Source organism: Chlorocebus sabaeus, chromosome 20, assembly GCF_047675955.1.
Source record: "Chlorocebus sabaeus isolate Y175 chromosome 20, mChlSab1.0.hap1, whole genome shotgun sequence".
Lineage (NCBI taxonomy): Eukaryota > Metazoa > Chordata > Mammalia > Primates > Cercopithecidae > Chlorocebus > Chlorocebus sabaeus.
This window is the reverse complement of record NC_132923.1, coordinates 8307617-8333611: the sequence shown is the minus strand read 5'-3', so window position 1 is coordinate 8333611 and position 25995 is coordinate 8307617. Positions and strand designations below refer to the sequence as shown.

General features: G+C 56.3%; 2 protein-coding genes across 8 annotated transcripts in view; one reads left to right on the top strand and one right to left on the bottom strand.

Annotated features, from left to right (window-relative positions):
• Nucleotides 1–11044, top strand: part of ZBTB7B (zinc finger and BTB domain containing 7B) — a 16158-nt gene extending 5114 nt beyond the window's left edge. For 3 of the 7 annotated variants that reach the window (XM_007976917.3, XM_037997856.2, XM_007976915.3), the window contains 2 exons: nt 7180–8339; nt 8743–11044. In XM_007976917.3, coding sequence (XP_007975108.3) covers nt 7186–8339; nt 8743–9208 — 1620 coding nt within the window. In that variant the 5' untranslated portion in view covers nt 7180–7185 and the 3' untranslated portion in view covers nt 9209–11044. Of the gene's footprint in view, nt 1–148; nt 1234–2496; nt 2637–3152; nt 3253–7179; nt 8340–8742 lie in introns of those variants that run through there. The other 4 variants (XM_007976920.3, XM_007976919.3, XM_007976914.3 and 1 more) reach the window with 3 other exon arrangements.
• Nucleotides 10992–25977, bottom strand: DCST2 (DC-STAMP domain containing 2). The gene is made up of 15 exons (XM_007976921.3): nt 25630–25977; nt 25279–25449; nt 24853–24954; nt 23505–23702; nt 23105–23170; nt 22364–22577; nt 22027–22184; nt 21187–21351; nt 18490–18657; nt 18246–18346; nt 16541–16671; nt 16073–16200; nt 15607–15700; nt 15360–15500; nt 10992–11281 (listed from the first exon to the last, which is right to left on the bottom strand). Exons 1-15 carry the CDS (start codon nt 25895–25897, stop codon nt 11065–11067), a joined length of 2322 nt encoding a protein of 773 aa, XP_007975112.3. The 5' UTR covers nt 25898–25977; the 3' UTR covers nt 10992–11064.
• Between the last annotated feature and the right edge of the window lie 18 nt (nt 25978–25995).

Below are 25995 nucleotides of genomic sequence, written 5' to 3'. Positions count from 1 at the left end.
AGGACTGCCAGCATCCTGGTGGGTAGGTGCCAACCGGGCCGGGAGCTGGTGAGGGGCAGCAGGCCAGCGGCATTGAGCCAGCAGCTGTTGGGGGAAAGGGGAGGGGATACTTTAGGGGGCATTTCTATGGTACCCCCAAGCCTAGCAGGACTTGGGATGGCCTAGTGTCTGGGGGACACTAGGGCACTCCTCATTCCAGGAATAAGGGACCCCAGGAGTTGTTTAAGTGAAACTTGGTGGCCCATCCATGTCTGGGCTCAGAGCCCTCCTGAGTTGCCCCTCAGGCCCAGGCGGGTCCCACCCAACCGGCCAGGGTGGCAGCAGCTTGCGCAAGGGGTGGGGCTAGGCGCTTCCCAGCAGATGCCCCCTCCCGGCTCCTTCCTCTTTCGGTGCCCACAGCTCCCCCAATCTGTCTATCCCCCTCAGGCCAGCTCTGTACCCCCTGATCCCCCTGGCTATTGGGGGCTGGCATGAGTGCTGCCCCCTGGCCTGGTTGGCAGGGGTTGGCGCCCGGGCAAGGAACTGTGGTATGTGAGTGGGTTTGGGGTGAGGCTATGGGGAGGGCGGGGTGCCGCCTTGCCCAGCCCCTGAGGGCCCCAGCCCAGTACAAGGTAGGGAGAATTCGGCCAGCTCCCAGGGGGACTGAGGAGCCTGCTGGGGTCTAGAGAGCCTCCTTGTGGTCCCCATCCCACATATTCTGAGGGGCTGGGACCCAGGCACCTGTCACCCCTGGCACTGACCGTCCAGGGTTCCCCTCCTCCCTCTTCTGGCCACTGCCGCCTCTGTCCCCTCCCCTCCCTTCTTCCTTCTCCTGGTCCCACCTCCAGTAGCCTCTCCCATTGCTCCTCCTCATCTCTGTCCTCCTGGACTGTCCCAGCTCCTACCTTTCCTACCCCTCACCTTTTTCCTCTTTTAGGACTGAGTAGGTCCTAAGGAGCGGGTGGGTTCTGCTGGGGCTTCAGGCACCACAGGCAGAGACTCTGGGCCCTCTCCCACGCCGCCAGCCCTCCGGTAACCCCTCCCTCCAAGCTGGGGGGAGGGGGGACAGCACCCAGAGGGTTAAGGCTGTAGGGGGGAGGGGCTGGGCCAGGTCGTGGGCGGCCCCTTTGAAGGAGGGAGCTGGAGCGGGGAACAGCCACCCTACCTCCCCCCAAGCCTGGCCCTCCCCCACCTGTCCCAACCTGCTGCCCCCAGGGGCCAGGAGGAGTTGCCGCCAGGCCCCTCAGCATTCAGGTGAGTAGGCCCTGCTCTGGCTTGGGAGATCAGGCCCCAGGGGGGCTTGGAGGCCTAGAATTAGCCTAGGGTCAGAGGACTGAAAAACAGGCCAGGAAGAGGGTGCCCAGACTTCACAAGAGAGTTTAGGGAACTGAGGGCTTGAGAAGCGGGAATGTGGGGAGGCTTCAGTGTCTAAGGGGACCCGAGCGGATCAGGAGAGGCAGAAGAGCGGCCTATAGGGACTGAGTGATTGCTGGGCCAGGCCAGAAGGCTGGTCAGGCTGGCAGAGAGCCGGGCTCCGGAGATCGGGCTGGGGTGTCCTCTGGGGCTGGGGGGCTCAGGTTTCTGCCGGCGGCTTGGCGGGTGTGGGGTTACCAGCCAGCTCGGTTACCCAGCTGGAGACACTAGGCTGGGGGGAGGGGGTGGGCACAGGGCAGACCCTGGCACCTTGTGTGGTCTCCTCAGGCCCTAAGGGGAGCTGGCACTGCCCAGGCAGACCCTGCTGAGAATCCTGATGGCCAGAGTCTGTCCAAGTGGACAATTGCCTGGTCCAGGGTGGGCACCCTCCGGGGAAAGTCCAGCGGCTCCAGGGCTGGAAACTCTGACGGGCACAGAGGCACAGGTTATCCCTCCACCCCCACCCCACATCCGCTCTCGCTGCAAACCCCCCTCCACCACTCATTCTCCCCAACTGGCTCCCAAATTGTGGTCCCCTGCTTCATCCAAAAGTGGGGCATGGATGCCCTAAACTCAACCATCTTTTGGCAAGACCAGGTGTTGGAGGGCAGGCCTGGCCCCTGATTTAATTCCTCTGCCTCTCTCCACCCCTCACATGCCTGGGGAGAAGGGAAGGGATGCTCGAAGCAGGGGGCCAATGGAGACAGTGGAGAGGTTTGAACAAGAGAGAACCAAGGGGAAGAGAAAGGAGAGGCGGGGACAGTTCCTGGGAGGAGGCCTAGGGACACTGATGTGGTGGAGAGGGTGCGGAGTTCAAGGAGGGCTGAAGGAAGGAATGCAAAGGGTGGACTTGCGGAGGGAAGACAAGGGTCAAAGGAGGCAATGAGAACAAGGAGGCCAAGAGAAGGGCAAGAGTGAAGGCTGGCTGATGGCAGGGAATACCCAAAGGTGGTGGTGCGAAGGCTGGGAGAGTTGCCCCCATTCCTTCCTCCGCCATCTTTTATCTCCCTCATATTTCCCTTGATGGAGACTAAGGGGCTATGGGCAAGGGCTTGTGTCATGGAAAGAAAATGTAGGGAAGCATTAAGGTCTACCTCATTTCAGGAGCCCCAGAACCAGGACTGGGGGATTTGGAGCTGGGCAGAGACTTAACCCCCACAGCACCGGGAAGCAGCCAACTCCCCTCGCCTCCTTCCCCCTTCGTGGCTTGCGGTCTCTCTTCCCCGCCTCGGCCCCCAGGAAGTGTGAGTGCTGGGGGTGGTGAGGTTAGGAGGGGAAGCGTCATATGGGGGATGGGGAAGGCATGCACAAGCTTGGAGGGGCTGGGGTGGGGAGAGAAGAGCTCCATAAATGTCAGAGCATCCCTGGGCAAAGAACCTCTTCTTTGAAGCCCTTCTAGTCCTCATGTGAGAAGAGGTTCAGCCCCTTTACCTTCCCTCCCCAACTGGGCAATCCAGATGGCTTCGGCCCCTGGGCCTCAGAGGCCCTGAGAAGTGGTGGAGGAAGCTGGAGAATAAGGATTCCTGGGTCCCTTAGGACTTTGGACTGGCTGTCCAATTTCCCCACCTCCCTGGTCCAGACGCAGGCCAAAGCCCTGGCTTCGTGCAAACTTAGTTCCAAAAAAACAGGAAGAGAACCTGAGGCTGGAGTTGGGGTGGGGGTTGGAGGGAGAAAGGAGACAGAAGTAAGGGGGAGGGGTGGCCAGCCAAGGCACCAGGAGCGTTGGGAAGAGCCTCAGGTCTCTCCATCATCCCTGGCAGGAAGATGTTACAGCCTGGTCCTCATCCTCCCTCACCCCAAGCTGCTGCTCCTGGAGAAGCCTGGCCAGGCCCCTCTCAGGCTCCCTGGCAGAGCCTAGAGGTAGGGGCCTTGGAACCTGGGGAGGGGGGGCTCTGTGTGCCTGTGTCTCAGGCCCATATCTATTTTCTCCGCCGCTAATCCTGGTTCTGCCTGCTGCCCCCCACACTAAGCCTCACTCCCCTAATCCCCAGGGTGGGGAAAGGGGGGCCAGCTTTACTCAGCTGCCCTGTTCAGGGCCTCCTATCTCTGCCCTTCGGCTGGCTCAAGCCAGCAGTGTTGGCCCTAGTGGCCCCCAGCCCTGCACTGGACCCTGCCTGAGGTCAGCATCTGGAAAGAGTTCCCGTCTCCCTTTTCTTTCCAAGACCGGGCCAGTGGCCTCCACCTTTTGGTTTCTTGGTGCTGGACATACCCTGCCAGGTGCCCTTGAGCACTGAAGGGTAGGTGATAGGCACTCCCACCTTTACCCCCTCCCAACTTTCTCACCCTGAAGTCTTCCCCCAACCAAAGATAGGGCAGGCTTGACTCAGGGCCCAGTTTCAAGAGAGCTGCCCACCGGCTTGGCCGGTCTAGCAGGCCTGACAGTGAGGGGAGCCTGGGGGGTGGCGGGAAAGAGGGGAGTGATGGGGCGGGGCCCCCAGTTCTTCCCCCTACCGGGCAAACAGACCAAACAGACCTTGCCCGGTTCCCTGGCACAGCTGCACCCCCAACCACCACACACGCCCATGCCCACAAGGTCTTAGCAAGAGGGGGCATGCCAGACTGGGTGGGGATGGGCCGCCTTCATGGGGCGTCAGGGGACTGGGCCCTCTGGGATGCAGAGGTGGGAAAGGTGCCCAAGATGGGGTGGGCACCCTGGCACCAGTGCCCTACCCTGGCAGAAAGAAAGGGGATGCCTTCGCCCCACCCATCCCTCCCAGATGATGGGTCTAGGAGGGCCCCTTGGCCTGGTTGGCACCACCATAGCTCCAGGTGGCACCTATATTGGCATGGGTGCTAGAGCCCTGGGTAAGGGTTAGGGGAGTTTCCCAGAAGCTAGAGAACCTTATGAACACCCTCTCCTTCCCACACATGTCCTCTGCCTCTCCCCCTCTTTCATTGCTACCTCTTGGCCATGGGCATTGGATTTGGGCCTAAGGAGTTAAACACCCACCCTTGCCCAATCCCTGTGTGAGTTGCGTGGTGAACGAGCCTGAGCCTGTGACCTGACAGTGAGGTCAGCCAATCAGCGCCCCCACCACACCAAGTTGCCACGGAGACCGGCCCTGGGGTGGGAGAAAGGAGGCGGGCTTAGCAGCGGGAATGGGTGGGGTGGGCAGGGAAGGAGGGAGAGGGATGGGGTGAGCCACGTGCCTGCCAGTGCCCAGCTCCCAGCCAATGGACAGTGAGGACAGCCCCACCCATCCCCCTTAGGAAGGACAGGATCCACTTGGGCCCAGGAGGGTGCCTACTGCTGCTTAAGTGGCTACAGCCACTGTTGCTGCTGCTCCTCCTGCTGCTGCTGCCCACCTGGTTTTTGTCTGTTCCCAAGTCTGGGGGCCATTTGCCACTTGTACCATTTGTAAAGTACAGTCAGGAGGATTAAAGGGAGCAGGGAGAGTTCTCAGATGGCTTGGTTCCTAGGGAGAGAAGTGGTTTGAGGACTTAAGGTGGAAACAGGTGGGCTATCTAATGGTGCCTAGATGTGGCTTACAAGCAAAGACGGACATGCGGGTGCTGCTCACCTAAGGTTTCTGTGTAGGAGCCCTGGCCTTGCAATGAAGTGGGCAGGCAGGGAGGCAGACACAGAGAATGCAGTTCTTCTGTCCTAAAGAGAAAATTTGTGGCCGGGCGCGGTGGCTCAAGCCTGTAATCCCAGCACTTTGGGAGGCTGAGACGGGTGGATCACGAGGTCAGGAGATCGAGACCATCCTGGCTGACATGGTGAAACCCCGTCTCTACAAAAAAATACAAAAAACTAGCCGGACGAGGTGGCGGGCGCCTGTAGTCCCAGCTACTCGGGAGGCTGAGGCAGGAGAATGGCGTCAACCCGGGAGGCAGAGCTTGCAGTGAGCTGAGATCCGGCCACTGCACTCCAGCCTGGGCGACAGCACGAGACTCCCTCTCAAAAAAAAAAAAAAAAAAATTTGTGGCTTAACTCCCCATTCACTCCCCCACCCCCCCCAAAAAAACTCTTTCCCCATCAATGGCCAGGGCTGAACAGCTGCTGACGCGGCAGAGGGGACACTGACAAAATGTCAGTGGGACTTGCCCTAAGGATCAACAGGGGTAGTCTTTAATATTACATATGAGGAACAGGCCTCCTCAGGAAAGGAAGTGACTTATCCAAAGTCATGTAGCTAGTAGTAGCCTGGTTCCCTCAGGGTGATTTGAGGGAGGGAGGCTGACCTGTCCCCAAGTAGTTTTCTTAACAGAGGCCATCTATATAGTGGAATCTGACCCCAGGCTAGGCCAAGGCCAGAACATTTATTGAATCCCCACTGCGTATCAGGCATTGTGCCATATTTGGTCTCATTTAATCCTCACCACAACTCTAGGAGTCAGGTGGAATTATCCTATATTACAGACGAGGAAGGCGGCTCAGAGATTAAATCACTTGTTTAAGGTCATGGAGCTAACTGGTGGCAGAGACAGGATTCAAACTCAAACCTGGCTGACTCCAGAGCCCAGCTCTTTCCAGGCCCCAGCACTATCTCCAGTTGCTCCAGACCCACAAAATGTCAGGGCTGAAGGGCTGAGCCATTGGGGCCACTACTTCCACCCCCTCCTTGCACAGCTGAGGAAATGGAAGCACAGAGAGAAATGACTTTCCCAAGGTCATTCAGCAAGATAGTGGCAGAGCCAGGATTTAAAGCAGGTCTCACCCCCTTCCAGGCCCCAACCCCTGCCCACACCTCTGCCAGCCTTGGGATGGCTGGCTGCTCTGCACCCACCTCCTGTGGCTGGGCGTTGGAGGGTAAAGGATAGAGAGCAGGACCAAGGCCCTCTGGAGATGTGGCTCTCCTGGAATACGGAGAGAGGGGTGGCAGTAGCTGAGGGGGAGTTGGGGGGTGGGACTGGAACTTGGCCTATTGGCAGTGGGGGAGGGGGCGGGGGCGATGCTTATCTGTGCGGGGCAGGAAGCAACCGCGCCAGCCAGTGACACCCCAGCAAAGGGTGGCTGCTCCTTGGCCCCATGGGGGAGGGGAGGATGTGGGGGGAGGGATGCTGGGAGCTGTGTTTCCCGTTTGGCCTCAAGAAGCGGGGGATCTAGAAGGGGAGATGAACCTTTGGTGGCCAGGGGAGGGGCACGAGGAGGAAGAGGATGATGCTTGGAAGCTGCCTTCTCTTGTTTGCATATGTTTTACAGTGTCCTAGCCACTTTGGAGAGAGATAACTTGAGTTAAAGCACCTGTCTGTGCCTGGCCTCTAGCAGATCTTGGTCCAGTGTGAGTCTGAACTCTCTCATTGGCCTCTCCCCAGGTTATGAGGAGGTTTCACTACAAAGACTGTTACCTCACTTTTCAAATGACTGAGGCCAGCTGCCAGTACCACCCCCGGTCCTTCAGCCAATTCTTTATGAAGCCTGAACCAGGACCCAGGCATCCTAGCTCCCAGTCCACTGCTTCTTCCAAAGAGATGGGGAAGGGGGCAGGTGACACAGATGGACCTCTATGAAAAGGCCAGAAAGGCAGGGCTCCTGCTGCCACAGAGGCAGAATAGAACAGTGTAGTGGTTAGGAACAAGGACCGGGCCCACTGCCTGAGTTCAAATACTGTTCTGCACTTAACTTCGAAAATCACTTCACCTGTCTGAACCTCAGTTTCCTTGTCTGTGAAACAGATGATGATCATACTTCGGAGGGTTTTGGAAGATGAAATGAGTGTAAAGTACTCAGAAGGGTGACTGGCATGTAGTCATCCTTCAATAAGTATTGGCTAAAGTTGGTCCTCTTTCCCCAGACCCCTATGGGCTGAGCGCTCTTAACCTCCCCTCTATTTGACTCTGCAGGAGAAGATGGGGAGCCCCGAGGATGACCTGATTGGGATTCCATTCCCGGACCACAGCAGTGAGCTCCTGAGCTGCCTCAATGAGCAGCGCCAGCTGGGCCACCTATGTGACCTCACCATCCGGACGCAGGGCCTTGAATACCGCACCCACAGGGCTGTGCTAGCTGCCTGTAGCCACTACTTCAAGAAGCTATTCACTGAGGGCGGTGGCGGAGCTGTCATGGGGGCCGGGGGCAGCGGGACAGCCGCTGGGGGAGCAGGAGCAGGCGTGTGTGAGCTGGACTTTGTAGGGCCAGAGGCACTAGGCGCCCTCCTTGAATTTGCCTATACAGCCACACTGACCACCAGCAGCGCCAACATGCCAGCTGTGCTGCAGGCTGCCCGCCTGCTGGAGATCCCGTGTGTCATCGCTGCTTGCATGGAGATTCTGCAGGGCAGTGGGCTAGAAGCTCCCAGCCCAGACGAGGATGACTGTGAGCGAGCCCGCCAGTATCTGCAGGCCTTTGCCACAGCCACAGCTTCTGGAGTTCCCAATGGTGAAGACAGTCCTCCACAGGTGCCCCTCCCACCACCTCCACCACCGCCACCTCGGCCTGTTGCCCGCCGCAGCCGCAAGCCCCGGAAAGCTTTCCTGCAAACCAAGGGGGCCAGAGCAAACCACCTAGTCCCTGAGGTGCCCACAGTACCTGCCCATCCCTTGACCTATGAGGAGGAGGAGGTGGCGGGTAGAGTGGGCAGCAGTGGGGGCAGTGGGCTGGGGGACAGCTACAGCCCTCCCACAGGAACCGCCTCCCCTCCTGAGGGGCCCCAGAGCTACGAACCCTATGAGGGTGAGGAAGAAGAAGAGGAGCTGGTATATCCCCCAGCCTATGGGCTGGCGCAGGGTGGCGGGCCCCCGCTGTCCCCAGAGGAGCTGGGCTCAGATGAGGATGCCATCGATCCTGACCTGATGGCCTACCTAAGCTCCCTGCACCAGGACAACCTGGCACCAGGCCTGGACGGCCAAGACAAGCTGGTGCGCAAACGCCGCTCCCAGATGCCTCAGGAGTGTCCTGTCTGCCACAAGATCATCCATGGGGCGGGCAAACTGCCTCGCCACATGAGGACCCACACAGGCGAGAAGCCCTTTGCCTGCGAGGTCTGCGGTGTTCGATTCACCCGGTGAGCAGCAAGTGGGGAAGGGCCCGGCAGGGGCCGTGGGTAGGGGACAGGGTGGGAGGAGAGGGGGAAGGAGTTAGGAGACCCGAGGTGGAGGTAGGTGGTCGTGGAGGGACTGGGACATGAGTGGGTTACTGGAATGAGGAGAGCAGAATAAAACAAGCCAGCGGGGGGTGGGTCTGGAGCATGAAGGATTTGGTGCCCAGGAGGGCAGTGCTGGAAGCAGAGGAGTGGATAATGGCAAGGCCTAGTTAAGCTAGAGGTGAGCCAGCAGGGTATCCTGGGGCAATAGTGGGGTAACAAATGGTGAGGGACAGGGATGGGACAAGGCCAGGGTGGTATGACCAGAAGGAGCCAGGGATCCCATCCTGAACACCTCCCTGCCCCTCACCCCTGCCTGTGCCAGGAACGACAAGCTGAAGATCCACATGCGGAAGCACACGGGAGAGCGCCCCTACTCGTGCCCGCACTGCCCAGCCCGCTTCCTGCACAGCTACGACCTCAAGAACCACATGCACCTGCATACGGGGGACCGGCCCTATGAGTGCCACCTGTGCCACAAGGCTTTCGCCAAGGAGGACCACCTGCAGCGCCACCTCAAAGGCCAGAACTGCCTGGAGGTGCGCACCCGACGGCGCCGCAAGGACGATGCACCACCCCACTACCCGCCACCCTCTACGGCTGCTGCATCCCCCGCTGGCCTTGACCTCTCCAATGGCCACCTGGACACCTTCCGCCTCTCTCTAGCTCGATTCTGGGAGCAGTCAGCCCCCACCGGGCCCCCGGTCTCTACCCCGGGGCCCCCTGATGACGATGAGGAGGAAGGGGCACCCACCACACCCCAGGCTGAAGGTGCCATGGAGTCCTCTTAAAGAGGGACGAGGGCCAGGCTGAAGCAGCACAAGGCCGGGGACACCCATGCCAAGCAGTGGGAGCACGCAGGACAGACACAGCAGGGGTCTGGGGCACGGAGCCTTGCTGGTGTCAGCATCAGCCCTTTCTCCCAGAGCCCTCATTCCAATTCCGAGCTAAGAAGGTATTGGGGCAGAGGCTCCCCAAATTGGGGTGATCCCCCAAGGAGTGATACATATATTGTGTATATATTTACAGCTCTATTGTAAAAGTGGGGTCCCTGTCCCCAGCTGCTCCTGGGGAGTAGAAGCAATAATGTATTTCTGATTTGTGGGTCCCACTTCGGCTATGCGGGTTTCTAGGGGGTGGGGGCTTGGGACCAAAGCCTTGCCCCGCCCCTCTGCCCCTTGGGGGTTTTGGCTGTGTAAGGGGGTGAAGGACTGCCCCTCCCTTCCGAGACCCCTCCTTCCTGGTTTCTGTTCCTTTTTCCTGGCAGTGAATTATGCAAAGGGGGCCGGCAAAGGAAGGGTAGGTGGGGGAAAGCCAGGTGGAAGCTTGAAAGACTGGGGGACTGGGCCTGTAAGGAAGGAGCCATCCCAGTCCCCCTCCGCCCTGCTCCCGGCGCTGAGTCATGGGGTCGCGGAGAAGAAGGGGGCAGGGTGGCCTGATTGGCTCGCCCGCCCCTGGGGGCAGTGGAGAGGGGCCCCGCCCAGCTAGGGGAGCCGCTCCGTTCCACTCCCCTCCCTGTCCCTCCCTCCCCGCGGCCCTGGGCAGGGAATGTCTTGTTCCCGCCGCTCCCTCCCCGGGGCCAGAGGGCAGGGCGGGCCGGGCGGCGTCCTACCCTCTTCTCCTCCCCATCTCCTCCCCGCCCAGGTGCGAGCCGGAGCCGCCGCCACCGCTGCCGCCCCTGACTCACGCCGCCCCCGGGCTGGCGCAGCGAAGGGTGTGGGACAGGGTGAGGGGTTGGAAGAGCCTTGTGGAGAGCGGGCGAGCCGGCGCCATCTGGCGGCCATGCCCTGAGCGGGCGAGCGCCCCCCGCGGCCACTGGAGCGAGCTGTCTTCTCCTCAGCCACCCCAGCTGGTGAGCGGCGCCCCCTTGCCAAGGCAATGGGCACAGAACTTCTCGCTTGGCCGCAGGGAAAGGGGCTGCGGACCTGTGGGAAAGTGATCCCCTTCCCAGATCCTTGCCAGCTGGGCTTCCTGTCAGGCAGGGGAGAATAATCCCCTCACTCTTCTCTTAGGATTGAATCCACCCCCATTCTGTACATAGCCTCTTCTGTTGGTCTTGTTGAAATCTAGTTTCAGATTTTTAACTACCCAATTCTGCTGGGGGTGGGGGACACCCCCCTTCCTCGCTGGGTGCTGGACCCCTTTTGCAGCCTGGGCTCTGCCTTGCACTATTTCCCCTTCCTGGCCTGACGGCTCCTCCGCCTCCTTAAAAGGGGCAGGTTCAGGGGCCCGGTGCTCTTCCTCCCTTCCATGCACCCCCATGCCCATTTGCACAGCTGCCCAGGTACCCCTAACAGTGGGGAGGGGTCACAGGGAGGGGGTAGCGGGACCAGTCCCTGTATCTATTTAAAAAGTGATGATGTAATATATTGGGGTGGCAGGGAGGTCGGGTTGTCCTGGGCCTCATCTTAGCATTTCAGGTGATGGGGGGAGCCCAGGGCTGGGGAGACCTGGGGCCCAGCCCCAGAGAGTGGGGACAATGTGGCCTCCTTTCTCCCTACTTTCGGCTTTCCCAGTCAGTGCCTTAGGGGGAGAGGCACTCCCCCCCTCCTATTCCCTTCCCCCCATCCCAACCCCCCGACCAAGGGTGTAAGCGACAGGAAGAAATAATAATAATTTAAGATTCACACTTGTGTCCACTTTTGGTTTATTTGGGGGGTAGGTGGGAAGGATCAGGAGGAGAGGGAGGTGAGAGAGGGACTGAGGGTTCTGAAGCTGGAGTGGGGGCTGCTTTGGGGGCGGAGGATGTCTCAGGTGGTCTGTGGGGCTCAGGGCTGGTGAGAATGCTAATAGGCTGATGGGCTTCAGGTAAGGGCTGCTGCCCGTGCTTCCTCTGCTGAGGCCCCTTCTCCTCATCCAGGTCACTAGTGAGGAGAGGAAGGGGGTGGCCGGATCACCCACCTTCTGTCTTCACAGGTGCATCCCTGCCCCCTGCCCTGCCCCATCTGTTCAGATCCAGCTCCTGTTCTTTATGAGGAACTCCTGTTCTCTCAGACCCACGAGGCATACCAGCCCATGGCTGTAGATATTTTCTGATTTTAGGCTGATGCTGAGTGGGGGCAGTGACTTGCCTGAGGCCACATGGCTAGGAAGGGCAGAACCACTAGTGACCTGAGTGGTCACACCTGCTCAAGGCTCAAGCTGTCCCCTCTGCTGACCCAGCTTATCCTTTCACTGGGCCCTCTAGAACCTCTGAAAAGAAAGCTTTGCTTCCCCTTCAACCTCTCGACTCATCACGACCTCCACCGCCCCATTCACACTGGAATGTGCCCACTGGACAGTTTTATTTGCAGTCCTCCCAAGAAGAGGCAGCTTAACCTTCTCAAACCCAGCTGGCCCCTAGTGATTTTTGCAAAGCCCCTGGCTGCCACGACAGCTATACCACCAGTGCTGTGGCTGTCTCCTTAGGCCTGCCAGACACCTGCCACATCTGTTTAAGATGCCGGCTCTGGACTCCTGCTGTTTGTATGGTCCTACAACCTCCTCATTAGAGGACCCATCCATTTCTCTGGCCTCTCAATCGCTAACCTCCTTGGTCCTATTGACTGTCATCTCTGTTCCCACTCAGACGTCCTCCTCAGCCTTGGCCCTTCACTGGATTCATTCCAGAGTTCTTCCCTGGCCATGGCCCCCTCTCTGAGCCCCTCCTGTTCAGGCAGCTCTCCCTCCTGGCCACTGCCCCTGTTCTAACACGTCATCAAGACAGAGACCCTGGGCTGCCCCCAGGGGCCTTAGCCCCTCCTCTTCACCAGTCATCTTAGACACTCTTACCAAAGACACCTCAATTCTCACTCCATCTTGTCCTCCTGACTGCCCAGAAAAAGCCCTCCACCCGTGAATCCTATTCATGGCTACCACACATGCCAGAGAAAATCACATAACCAAGCGCACTGGAGCAATCATTACAGGTTACGGCTTCCAGCATCATCTGGGCCTTTGACGCTACCTGGAAATCCCTTAACCTCCCCAGTCGGCTTCTTTGCACACTTGCCACGGTAGGTCTTTCAACCTCTACCACCCACTCCTTGAAATCTTTATTCCACTCCCAGCCGCCTGCTCTGCTCTCTCAGCAGGTGCTCTTGCCTCCTCCTCCCCAGAGAGAAGCAAGGCCTCCAGGCTGGAGTGGGCTCAGCTGCTCAGGGGAAAGTATACTCTCCCCCTCTGCCTCTGCCAGCCTGCTCCTTTCTAAGGCAGGCCACCTGGTCCACCTGGCCCTGGAACCCCAACGCTCTTTTACACTGCCTAAATGCTCAAATCTTCCTGTCCTTAGATCTAGAAAACGCTTTTAGTGCTGACTCCCCTTCAAGCTACTTTCTTGCTCTGTGAAGCTAACTCTGTCTTTCTCTTCACCATCGAGCTTACATTTTTTCAAACTACAGCACTCATTAGATTAAAAGCATTATCAAACTCCTGGCAACAGTGATGCAGGAGCCACATACCATATTTTTGAGTCCTTTTATTTTGTTTGTATGTATGTATGTATGTATGTATGTATTTAGAGACGGAGTCTCTCTCTGTCACCCAGGCTGGAGTGCAGTGGCGCGATCTCAGCTCACTGCAACTTCCGCCTCCTGGGTTCAAGTGATTCTCCTGCCTCAGCCTCCCAAGTAGCTGGGATTACAGGCGCCTGCCACCATGCCTAATTTTTTGTAATTTTAGTAGAGACAAGGTTTTACCATGTTGGCCAGGCTGGTCTCAATCTCCTGACCTCAAGTGATCCACCTGCCTCAGCCTCCCAAAGTGCTAGGATTATAGGCGTGAGCCACCGCGCCCAGCCTATCTGAGTCTTCTTTACCTGACAGCCCTCAACCCATCATGACAGATCCAGTTTTGGTCTTCCCGATGCCATGAAAAACATTCCCACAAGCCACTCCAGTGATTTCCTAACTGCCTGTCACCTGTCTTCACATGATCCTACTTGATTTCTATTTTTTTTTTTTAATCTTCTCATTTTTCGAGACTAGGTCTTGTACTATTGTCCAGGCTGGAGTACAGTGGCACAATCTTGGCTCACTGCAGTCTCGGCCTCCCTGGCTCAGTGATCCCTCCCACCTTAGCCTCCTGAGTAGCTGGGACTAAAGATGTATGTCACCATGTCCAGCTGATTTTTATATTATTACTTATTTATTTATTTATTTATTGAGACCAATCCTCCCTCTGTCGCCCAGGCTAAAATGCAGTGGCACAGTCTTAGCTCAATGCAACTTCTGCCTCCCAGGTTCAAGCAATTCTCCTGCCTCAGCCTCCTGAATAGCTGGGACTACAGGTGTGTGCCACCATGCCTGGCTGATTTTTGTAGTTTTAGTAGAGATGGGGTTTCACCATGTTAGCCAGGCTGGTCTCGAACTCCTGACCTTAAGTGATCCTCCCGCCTCAGCCTCCCAAAGTGCTGGGATTACAGGCGTGAGCCACCATGCCCTGCCAAGTTTTTGTATTTTTAGTAGAGATGGGATTTTGCCATGTTGCCCAGGCTGGTCTCAAACTCCTGGACTCAAGAGATCGGCCCACCTGGGCCTTCCAAATTGCTGAAATTACAGGTGTGAGCCACTGTGCCCATCCCCCCACTTGATTTCATAAGTTTTCCTCTCCTGCTTTCTTGAGCCTCTCCCCTCCCTGTCCCCTCCCCCTCCCTGTCCCCTCCCACTCTCCTGCCATGCCCTCTGCCAGGATGATCTAGCTCATCCTCTCTCTTACAGTCTCTAGCTCAACAACCCCCCAAAAATATACCTCCAGCCCGGAGCCCTGCCCTTTTCTAACTACCCCCCTGGGCATCTCCAGCTGGATGCCCTACAGACACCTCAAAGATCTCAAACTGGGCCAGTCGTCTTTCACCAGAACCTGTTTATCTTCCTGCCCTAACACCTGCCCAGGTCCAAGCATAGAAATCCCAGTCACACTCAGCACCTCAGTCCTGAGGCCATCACGAACTCCTAGGCTAAGACAAGCTCCTTTCTGACCTCCCTGCTCCTGCCCAACCTCCACTCTGCCTTCTTCGTTTATGGTCTTAAAAGACAAATATGAGCATATCACTTTCCAACCTAAGCTTTTCAAATGACAAGTTAAGGTTCTTGCCCCTCTCTTCCCACCTTGACTTCCAACCTCATCTCCCAGCATTCTCTGAGGTCTCTACCCAGTCACACCCATCCCTTGGGCTCTACCCTTCTGAATGCCTCACATTCTCCAAACCCATACAGGCCTCCCCTTGGAATGCTTTCCTCTACTTCTCAGCCTAACAAACCACCAAGTTGCACCCAAAATCCAGCCCATGGCCAGGCACCATGGCTCATGCCTATAATCCCATAATCCCAGCACTTTGGAAGGCCAAGGTGAGAGGATGGTTTGAGCTCAGGAGTTTCGAGACCAGCCTGGGCAACATAGTGAGACCCCCGTCTCTACAAAATAATAATAATAATAAAATAATAATAAGCCAAGCATGGTGGTGTGCCTGATGTCCCAGCTACCCAGGAGACTGAGGTGGGAGGATCACTTGAGCCCAGGAGGTTGAGGTTGCAGTAAACTGGGATTGCGCCACTGCATTCCAGCCTCGGTGACAGAGTGAGACCCTGTCTCAAAACAAAACAAAACAAAACAAAAATCCAGCTCATTTATCACCTCTTCTATGAAGCCTTCATCAATATGCTCCTTTTCCCAAATTGGCTGTTGTGTCCTCTGTGCTGTCCAGAGTGTACTTCACTCCTTTATCAGGGTACTGTCCACCCTGTTATGTATTCGATGTCACTCTCCCCAAGGGCATGGTGAGCTCCTCCAGGGCCACGGTGCTAACACAGAGCAGCCGCTTGGCAAACCTTAGTTACTTCCCCTCCCCTCATGTCTCTCTCAAGCCCTGGCAAAGGTCCAGACACCCAGGAAGGCCTTTGTAAATGGAACAGAACCTGCTTAGGCCTCACAATTCCCAGGTGCCAACTCCTGCTTCCTGCTCACCTGGACTCGGAAGTGGACTCCACGGAGAGGCTCCTGCCGAGCACTTCTTGGAGCGGTTGCTGCAGTAACCATGCCTGCTCAGGGTCCTTCCACTGAGCTGCAGCCAGCCATAGCTGAGGGCCCTCCTCATCGCTGGAGTCCCTGGAGAAGACTCTCATCTCAGTGGCCCGCAGACATCCTGGGAGAAGGGTGGCTACTTCCACTGCCCCCACAGACTCCAGCCACCCCATGTCACTGAAAGACTCACAGCTCCAGGTCTAGGTCTCCCTGGTAGGAGAGGGGAGATGCACACACACAGCAGGTATTGTCCAGGAGGCGGAAGCAAGTGAGGCAGTAGAGACCTGGCGGAGGCCAGGGGGAATGGAGGTGAACCCGAGCTCACCCACCCACCCTCTGTGCTTCCTGGCTGCCAGCCCCTGCCTCCCCTCACACCCCTGGAGGAACCATCCTTGTCAAGGGGTGCATACTAGGGAACTGCTGCAATGTCACTTGCACATAAATCCTATTCATAAATACCCAGGAAAATAAAGGTAAGCATGGAGAAAATGAGCTACCTGAGGGCTCTGTGTAAATGAGAACATGCATAGTAGTGAAGGGAGGGGCACAAAAGGTGGGGTACAAGAGAAGTCCATCAAGGAAGGACCACAGTGGATTGTCATATGCAAGTGGGGTAAGTCTGAGCAGCGAGAGACACACGCCCCAGGGGGTCTCACCTTGGCAGCCTGGGGTACTGCAGGACACAATGTTCTCCATGTTTCCCTCATCCTGGGGCTGCCCACAGCCCAGGCAGTAGGCCTGATGCAGCCAAAAGTGGCTGACAAATGGACCTAGGCAAGGGCACCTGAGAAAGGGATCACAGACACTAAGCAGGCCAGACCAGCCAGCTTAAGCCTCCCCACTCCAGCACCAACCTCCAAATGGCAGGGAGGACTTTCTGACTTCCTGCAGTACATCCTCCATCCCTCTGACTTCAGCAGCAACCTCTCCATGGCTCTGCCTTCCTTCCTCCCTTCACTCCTCACCCCTAAGAATTCCCATCTCTCACGGCGTTAAGGGCATGCAATGGGCATCCTCTTCAACCAAATCTCTTGACACTTAGAGAGGACAGAAATCCATTCGGACTCCTGGCTCTTTTTCTTTCCCCTCTTGCCCCACCCCTATAGGAAAGACAGTGGCCTCACCGACTGGCCAGCACTAGGAAGGCACTTCTGTGGCCCTGGTCAGCCGCCCGCCGCCTCACTGATCGGTGCAGGGCAGCCAACAGATTGGTTCGGCGGCTCAGAAGTATGTTGTACAGGTAGGAGATCCTCTCCTGGTGCGGGGAGATCAGGGATGGGGTCCCACTTGACCCTGTTTTGTCTGCCTGGAATGCCGTCTGCGCCCATCTCCACTCCCTACCTTTTCCTTCTGTCCAACTCCTATGAATCCCTTTAAGTTTGGCTCAAATGCCCTATCCTCTGGGAAGTCTTCTGGACTTGCCCAGGTGGAGTTACCACTCTCTCCTCTGGTTTTCCATAACACTTTTATTCATTCCTAAATAAAAGTGCTTTTTAAATTACAATGTCTTGTTAAAAGCTTGTTAAAAGGTGACCTCAGGATCACCTGAGGTCGGGAGTTCAAGACCTGCCTGACCAACATGGAGAAACGCTGTCTCTACTAAAAATACAAAATTAGCTGGGGTGGTGGCACATGCCTCCACCAGTTACTCGGGAGCCTGGGCAACAAGAGCGAAACTCTGTCTCAAAAAAAAAAAAAAAAAAAAAAGAGGAAAGGAAAACAAGCTTGTCTGGCCTGCCTCGAGTTTGTGAGCTCCAGACTGTGTCTGGTTCATCCTGGCATCCTTGGAGACCAGCATAGAGATAGGGGAATATAGTAGATGCTCAGTAAATGATTAGTAAATGAGTAAACCAATGGTGAGGGTTTTTTGTTTGTTTGTTTTGTTTTGTTTTTTGAGATGGAGTCTTGCTCTATGGCCAGACTGGAGTGCAGTGGCGTAATCTCTGCTCACTGCAACCTCCATCTTCCGGGTTCAAGTGATTCTCCTGTCTCAGCCTCCTGAGTAGCTGGGACAACAGGCACGCGCCACCACGCCCAGCTAATTTTTGTACTTTTAGTAGAGACAGGGTTTCACCATGTTGGCCAGGATGGTCTCAATCTCTTGACCTTGTGATCTGCCCGCCTCAGCCTCCTAAAGTGCTGGGATTACAGGCGTGAGCCACCGTGCCTGGCCCCGATGGTGAGTTTTTAATTATACCTCAACATGCCAACACTGCCCCCACCATGGTTTTTGTTTTGTTTTGTTGAGACAGGGTCTCACTCCATTGCCAGGCTGGAGTGCAGTGGTGCAATCATAGCTCACTACAGCCTTGAACTCCTGGGCTCAAGCGATCCTCCCTAGTAGCTGGGACTATAGGCACACACCACCATGCCTGGCGGTTTTTTTTTCCTTTTCTTTTCTTTTCTTTTTTTTTTTATAGAGACAGAGGCTCACTTTGTTGCCCAAACGGTCTCTAACTCCTTGCTTCAAGCAGTCTTCCTGCCTCGGCCTTCCAAAGTGCTGGGATTACGGGTGTGAGCCATGGCACCAGCTCCACTCTCCAACTCTCCCCCATCTCTCATTCCTCACCCCCCCAACACCCCTGTGATTTTAACAAAACTTTGGAGGTAAACGCTGTCTCAGGAAGCCCCACTCCAGAGGCACCATTTCTCCCAGCCCCATCTTGGGTCCAGAAGTCTGCAGTCCAGGTCCTTTGCTTTGGAGTTCAACCAGAGGAGAGAGGGCTGGGGCTACTGAAGGAATTCAGCTCCCAAAGCCAAAACAGCCAGCCACTAGCTAAGCCCCCTGGGGAGGGGGCAGGGCCTAGCTCCCAGCCCTGGACCCCTCACCTGCTCCCGGGATGGGTAGTAGGAGGCACAGATGACTCGCCGCAGCCGGCTGACATAGCTGCCAAACAGGGTGACGAAGAAGCATAGGCCATACATGACGCCTGGGAGCACAGCAGCCAGTCAGCCTCACCAGCAGGCACAGGTGCCAGCCCACCCCTGATGCCCCCCACACCCTCAGCAGTCTGCACCCCTCATTTCCCGCATGGTGTCCACTCCCCCAGGGCCCTCAGGGTGTGGTTGATACCAATGACTATGTAGCCAGTTCTGTCCGGCTCCGAGGGACGAAGGAGACAACGCCGGGACAAAATACTGATGTTGCCTTGCTGCAGGACATCAAATGCTGACACCAGGTCACGATAAATATTCCCAGCATAGCCAGTCCCTTCCACGGTTATAGACACCAACACAGGACCTGGCACAAAGACACTGTGTGAGTGACACTCATGGTAGTTGCTATGCAGAAAAGCCCACACCTTCTGGAATGAGGAAAGTGGAGCAGCGCAGGTCATAGGATGACTCAGACCCTCGGCTGGGGGCCTCTGATGCCTCAGGCACCCTCATGGTGCCCTGGGGCCTGACCTCAGTTCTGGCTCCTAGGACTGGCCCCATGGTCCAGCTGGGTGGTACTGGTGTCTGGTCTTCCTATCCAAGCCACCACATCTAAGACAACCTTAATGGTCAGTGAGTCCACCCCCCTGGCCTCCATGACCACCCAGAAGCATTTATTTATTTATTTATTAAATTTATTTTTTGAGACAGGGTTTCACTTTGTCACTCAGGCTGGAGTGCAGTGGTGTGATCTTGGCTCACTGTAGCCTCAACCTCCCAGGTTCGAGTGATTTTCCTGCCTCAGCCTCCCAAGTAGCTGGTACCATAGCCACGTGCCACCACGCCCAGCTAATTTTTTTTTTTTTTTTTTTTTTGTAGAGAGACAGGGTTTCACCATGCTGACCAGGCTGGTCTTGAACTCCTGAGCTCAAGCCATCTGCCTGCCTTAGCCTCCCAAACTGCTAGGATTACAGGTGTGAGCCACCAAGTCAGGCCCCCAGAAACATTTATTGACTGAGCACTGACTGTGTAGCAGACACTTAACCAAGTGCTTTATTGTTTGGTTTGGGGTTTTGGTTTTTGTTTTTTGGGAGTTTTTTACCTTTTTTTTTTTTTTTTTTGAGACGAGTCTCGCTCTGTCGCCCAGGCTGGAGTGCAGTGGCCGGATCTCAGCTCACTGCAAGCTCCGCCTCCCGGGTTTACGCCATTCTCCTGCCTCAGCCTCCCGAGTAGCTGGGACTACAGGCGCCCGCCACCTTGCCCGGCTAGTTTTTTTGTATTTTTTAGTAGAGACGGGGTTTCACCATATTAGCCAGGATAGTCTCGATCTCCTGACCTCGTGATCTGCCCGTCTTGGCCTCCCAAAGTGCTGGGATTACAGGCTTGAGCCACCGTGCCCGGCCTTTTTTTTTTTTTTTTTGAGACAGGGTATCATTCTGTAACCCAGGCTGGAGTGCGGTGGCGTGATCTCGGCTCACTGCAGCCTCTGCCTCCTGGGTTCAAGTGATTCTCGAGCCTCAGCCTCCCGAGTAGCTGGGATTATAGGCGCCCACCACCACGCCTGGCTCATTTTTTTGTATTTTTAGTACAGACAAGGTTTCACCATGTTGGCCATACTGGTCTTGAACTCCTGACCTTAGGCGATCTGTCTTCCTCAGCCTCCCAAAGTGCTAGGATTACAGGCATGAGCCACCGCAGCTGGCTCACATTCTCAGTTAATGGCTTACCAGGCACTTGACACACTTAATTTATTTTATTTTTTTCTTCTTCTTATTTTTTTAGACTTAGTTTCACTCTTGTTGCTAGGCAAGTTGCCTAACCTCTTCAGCTTCAGTTTCCTCTTTTTTTGTGCTAGGATTACAGGCATGAGGCACCCACCTGGCCCCAACACACATAATCTAATTTACTCCTTACAGTGACCCAGAGAGGTTGCTACCATTATTATTCCACTGTTCAGATGAGGAAACTGGGTTAGCACAGTGGCTCACGCCTGTAATCCCAACACTTTGGAAGGCTGAGGTGGGTGGATCACCTGAGATCAGGAGTTTGAGACCAGCCTGAGCAATATGGTGAAACCCCGTCTCAACTAAAAATACAACTGGCCTGTAGTCCCGGCTACTTGGGAGGCTGAGACAGGAGAATTGCTTGAACCCGGGAGGCGGAGGTTGAAGTGAGCCAAGATTGCACCACTGCACTCCAGCCTGGGTGACAGAGTGAGTGAGACTCCATCTCAAAAAAAAAAAAAAAATGCCGAGCATCTTGGCTCACACCTGTAATCCCAGCACTTTGGGAGGCCAAGGCAGGCAGATGAGGTCAAGAGACCAACACCATCCTGGCCAATATGGTGAAACCCCATCTCTACTAAAAATACAAAACTAAGCTGGGCATGGTGGCATGTGCCTATAGTCCCAGCTACTCACAAGGCTGAGGCAGGGGAATCGCTTAAACCTGGGAGGTTGCAGTGAGCCGAGATGGCGCCACTGCACTCCAGCCTGGTGACAGAACGAGACTCTGTCTCAAAAAAAAAAAAAAAAAAAAAAAGAGGAAACTGCAGCTGAAGAGGTTAAGCAACTTGCCTACTAATAAAGTCACCGCCTAATAAAGGACAGAGCTGGGATTTGAACCCCGGCCAATCTGACTCTAGAGCTTGCATTTTAAACTACTCTGTATGCTATAACCTTGACCTAGACACAGGTGTTACTGGGCAGAGGATAGAGTTGAAAGAGTGGCCCACTTGGGGGCTGCTGAGTAACAGTGACATGGGGACATTCAGGCAGTCACCAGGACTGAGGATGGGAAGAGGAGAAGGCTTGGGAGCAGGCAGGGAGATGCAGGAGCAGGTCGAGGGGGCTGCAGTGGGTGAGTGGGAGGAGGCTGTGGTGTAGGCACTCACTGCGGGCCACAATCTCCCCCTGCAGCTGGTGCCGGGCCAGGTCAAGCACCCAGAAGACAGCATAGTCTAGGAAGACTAGGAACAGCACGAGGAGGAGGTGTCGGATAAGGTTGAAGGTCTCCAGAATGTAAAAAAACTTCTCCCATTGGGACAAGAAGATGGAGCCTGAGCAGGAGTGGGATGATCAGGAGAATGCTCCCCAGTTCTCCCGTCCACCAGACCCCAGTTCTTGGAGAGGCCTCCTGCCCGTGATCAGGCTTGGGCCTGTCTGCTCATCGGGAATATGGAAAAGAAAAGCTGTGAGGACTCCGGCAAGGATGGAAAACACTCTTCAGGGGAGGGGGCTCTGTGGCTAGAGGGGAGGGGCCTGCCTATCAGCTCCACCTGGCCCTGTGGTCCATTCCAGTCTCAGGAGCCCTCCCTCCTAGGGCATCCCTCATCCCCTTACCTGTCTCCCCACCTCACAGGCAGTCCTCCCCCTCCATATTAGCACTTCCTGCCCACCTGGGGAAGCCCTCCCAACTTGACTTCCCTCGCTCTGTGTCCATCCCCTGATGTCCTGATGTCCAGGGTGCTCCCAGAAGCACCATCTGCCTCTCCTGTCTCTGGCTACTTTCTCCAAGGGTGTCTATGTTCTCCTTTCAGACTGCGGGCTCACCAAGGACTGGGCAGTGTCTTCCCTCAGCCTGAAAGTTCCTTAAGCTCTGGGTCTCCTCCTTCTGGCCCCGCCCCAAGCCCATCCTGAGCCCTGCCTATGCAGGGGCTTAGGGGCAGGGCAGCGGGGCTGGGGGAAGCCCTGGCCTCCCTGAGCTGGGCTCTCCCTGTCCTCAGGGTCCTCACCCGGTGGGATGTAGCGCCTGGCCTCGTGAGCACTGAGTGGTAGCACTGTGGGCAGCCCTGCCGCGGAGCGCACAGCCTCCATGCGCAGGAATTGGCTGGTGATGTAGATATTGTCATAATGGTCCCAGTTCAGGTAACAGTACCGGTAAAATAGGGCTCTGGGAAGGGGAGGTAGAGCACATATGAGGCCCTTTACCACCCCGGGACAGACCCCACAGGGCATCCCCCCTTCAACCCCACTTCAGCCTCCCTGGATGCTGGGGCGGCATGGGGATGAGCTGCTCCCTGCAGCCCTGGCCCTGCACACCCCACCCCGTGCCGCCCGGTAGCGCCTCACTGGAGGTAGAGAAGCACAAGCAGCAGAGGAGTGGTGAACCCCATCAGAGCCAGGGCCTCTCGGACACGGTGCAGCTTCATGCTGACAGCCTCGTGGAGGTCCATGGCTACCTGGGACAGGCTCCGAGAGGCATTGAGATCCACAGAGAAGTGGTGGGTAGCTGTCATGTTGAACTCAAACTCCTGACGCACCCGGTTGAGCAACTGAATCACAGCTGGGGCCAGCAGGTTCAGGGGAGACGTGGGCAAGGAGAGTTAGGAGAGGGTGGAGCTGGCCCTGGGGAGGGGCCTGGCACAACCTAGGGGGTGCAGCTCACAGACCAGCTGGGAACCCCCAGTGTTTGGGTCAAGGTGGACTGAGGAGGGGACAAAGCCTCCACATATGGCCATCGCCACCACATGCTCAGCTCCCAGTATGACAGAAGGCATGCAACAGATGCCCCTAAGGAATGATCTTGATGACTTGAGTGTGGACCTGAGTGTGGACAGGAGGGCCTGGTTCTGTTTCCAGCTCCTGCTCTCACGGCAGGCTGTGGTGAGGCACTGGCCCTTCACTGGACCTCAGTCTCCTCATCTGTATTTGTACAGCATGGATATGGGCCTGGGTGATCTCTTGAGCCCCTTTCTTTCTCTTGCATTCTCCTTTATGGGCTGGGAGCACTGGGGGCTGGCCATGGCCACACCGGGATGAGGGAGGGAGACCACTAGGGAGCACCACGTGTGGCAGGAGGGGGTCACTCACGGGTGCCGATGGTCTGGCGCAAGAAGGGCTGAATGTACTTAGGGATGACGCAGAACACCTGGACCACTGACGGGTGGAGTCTGCTGAGTGTCCGAAGGAGGAGCACAGCCAGGCCTGCCCCCCACCTCTGGAGACCTCTTCTCACAGGGCCTCTTTTCGATTTTCCTATTGGCCTCCACATTTGCTCAAAACCTTGTAGCACCTCCCTGTCACCCCTCTCTCCCAACACCAGTCCCTCCCTACTGCCCGCCCCCACCCCCAATACTGGTCCCACCAAGCTTATTCCTCTCTATTGCCCCCAATGGTCCCCCTGGGCCTGTCCTCCCAACTGACCCCCACACTTCCACCCCGCCCCACCACACATAGGCTCCTCCCTGCTGGCGTGCCCTGGTTTTCTCACGGCTGGCAAGTCCACAGAGCGCCAGTTTGAAGGGCATGAGCACGTAACACAGATGGTAGGCTTGTGGTATGACCATCATGCAGCTGTCCTTGGCATCATCAAAAACCCGTGCACACTTCAGGTAAGGGTTGCCCAGTTCCGAGTTGCACACATCCCCGATGTGCAGGAGCCACTGCCATACATTCCGGAGAGCCCTGGCTGGGGACAGTTGCAGGGTTGACACCCAGGGCTGGAATCCTACAGCCTCTTCTCAGAGGTTTGGGGAACAATACCACAGCACCCAGTGTTGGAGAGGCCTGTGGTCAGGGACCTGGCTGTGCTGTGTCCAGTGAGCACTAGCCAACACCCAGGAGGGGCCTGAAAAGCCCTGGACAGGGATACAGGTGAGGAGACTGAAAATTTTTTTTTTTAGATGGAGTTTCGCTCTTGTTGCCCAGGCTAGAATGCAATGGAGTGATCTCGGCTCGTTATAACCTCTGCCTCCTGGTTCAAGCGATTCTCCCACCTCAGACTCCCTAATAGCTAGGATTATAGGCATATGCCACCACGCCTGGCTAATTTTTGTATTTTTAGTAGAGATGAGGTTTCGACATGTTGGCCAGGCTGGTCTCAAACTCCTGACCTCAGGTGATCCACCTGCCTCAGCCTCCCAAAGTGCTGGGATTATAGACGTGAGCCACCTCACCCAGTCTTTTTTTTTTTTTGAGACAGAGTTTCACTCTGTCGCCCAGGCTGGAGTACAGTGGCACAAACTCAGCTCACTGCAACCTTTGCCTCCCAGGCTCAAGTGATTCTCCTACCTCAGCCTCCTGAGTAGCTGGGACTACAGGCGCATGCCACTATGCCTAGCTAATTTTTTGTATTTTTTGTAGAGATGGGGTGTCACCATGTTAGCCAGGATGGTCTCGATCTCCTGACCTTCTGATCTGCCTGCCTCGGCCTCCCAAAGTGCTGGGACTACAAGCAAGAGCCACCACACCCGGTCCCCCACTTTTTTTTCTTTAGAGATGGAGTCTCACTCTGTTGCCCAGGCTGGATTGGAGTGCAGTGGCACGATCATAGCTCACTGCAGCCTCAAACCCCTGGGTTCAAGAGATCCTTCCACTACAGCCTCCCCAGTAGCTGGGACTACAGACATGTGCCATTACATCTGGCTAGTTTTATTTTTTATTTTTTTTATAGAGATGGGGTCTTGCCATGTTGCCTAGGCTGCTCTCAAACTCCTGGGCTCAAGCAATCCTCCCACCTCGGCCTCCCAAAGTGCTGGGATTACAGGCGCGAGCCACTACACCTGGCCAAGACTGGATGCATTTTGAGTCCCCAGGAGTAGACATGCTAATGTGCTTACCTACATGTTTCACACCATCCATGATTGACCGAAAGAACTTGCGGATCCGGTCAGCCACCTCTTTGGTCTTTTGGGCAATAGCTTTAATCTTGTTCAGGGCACCTGATGGGTGAGGGACAGAGGCACTGTGGAATCTCCTCCTTTAGGGGCTAGTTCTCAACATTGCCCCTTAAGCAGGGAGTGGAGAGGAGGCCACCGTACCAGAGGCAGGGAGCCTGGATTCTGGGGCCTGGGAGATAGTTAATCTGGGAGTGGAGGAGGCCAGAGAGCAAGGAGAGAGGGTTTAGCTGTGCCCAGAGTCCCTTCCAGGCCCAGATGCTCTGCGATTAGCACCAGCAGAGAAGGAGGCCAAAGGACTATAGAACATGCAGCATGAGTGGGGCAAGGAGGACCTGTGGGAGACAGTGGTGGAGGTGGGGGACTTACTGACAAGGGGCTGCTTGGCCCGCTGTAGCACTTCGGCAGTCTGGTTCAGGGCCAGCTCTGCCCCACAGGCTACAGCCTCGCTAGCCCGGGTGAAGTTGCGTAGAGTGTTGGCACAAGGACCTTGAAGCACCAACCCAAAGGCAGCCACCAACAGTAGTGTCCGGCCCTGCCCTGCGGGCGACAGCTCCGTTAGAACCAAGAACCCAGCCCCAAACACGGCAGCAAGTCCCTTCAGAATATTTCACTTAAGCCTTCAGAATATTTCCCTTAACCTCTGCCTCTCCCATAGCATCTCTCCTGCCCCAGCACCAGCTCCAGGACCTGCCCCCTAGCCCTGGGTGCCAAGCTCACTGGAGAAGGCCTGGGGCAGCAGCAGGAGGACAGTGGCTCGGACCTGGCGGGAGAATCCCATGCCCAGGCTAAGGAAGGCGGCCAAAGTGAGGGTGCCCACCAGGCAGCCCCAGGGGCTGTGCCCTTCCACCAGTAGCTCCAGAAGCCCATAGGCTGTGGCCAAAGACAAGCCCAGGGTAAAGCCTCCCACGCTGCGAACCACAGCTCTCGCCATGCTAGGCTCCTCTCCCCTCAAGGGGTGCACAATATCCTTCATGACTTTGGGCATGGCCGCTGAGGCCAAATGTCTGCCTGTCTCCAGGAGATGCCCGCTGACTTCCGTGCTCCTGGAATTTCTCACCGTATTCTAAGGTTCCAAGGGCTTTC

Coding starts and splice junctions, on each gene's coding strand:
- DCST2 (XM_007976921.3), bottom strand. CDS start 25,897: ATGCCCAAAGTCATGAAGGATATTGTGCACCCCTTGAGGGGAGAGGAG. Junction 18,347..18,489: donor AACTGGCTACATAGTCATTG/GTATCAACCACA, acceptor CTGTGCTCCCAG/GCGTCATGTATGGCCTATGC. Junction 16,672..18,245: donor ACTACCCATCCCGGGAGCAG/GTGAGGGGTCCA, acceptor TCCCCGCACCAG/GAGAGGATCTCCTACCTGTA.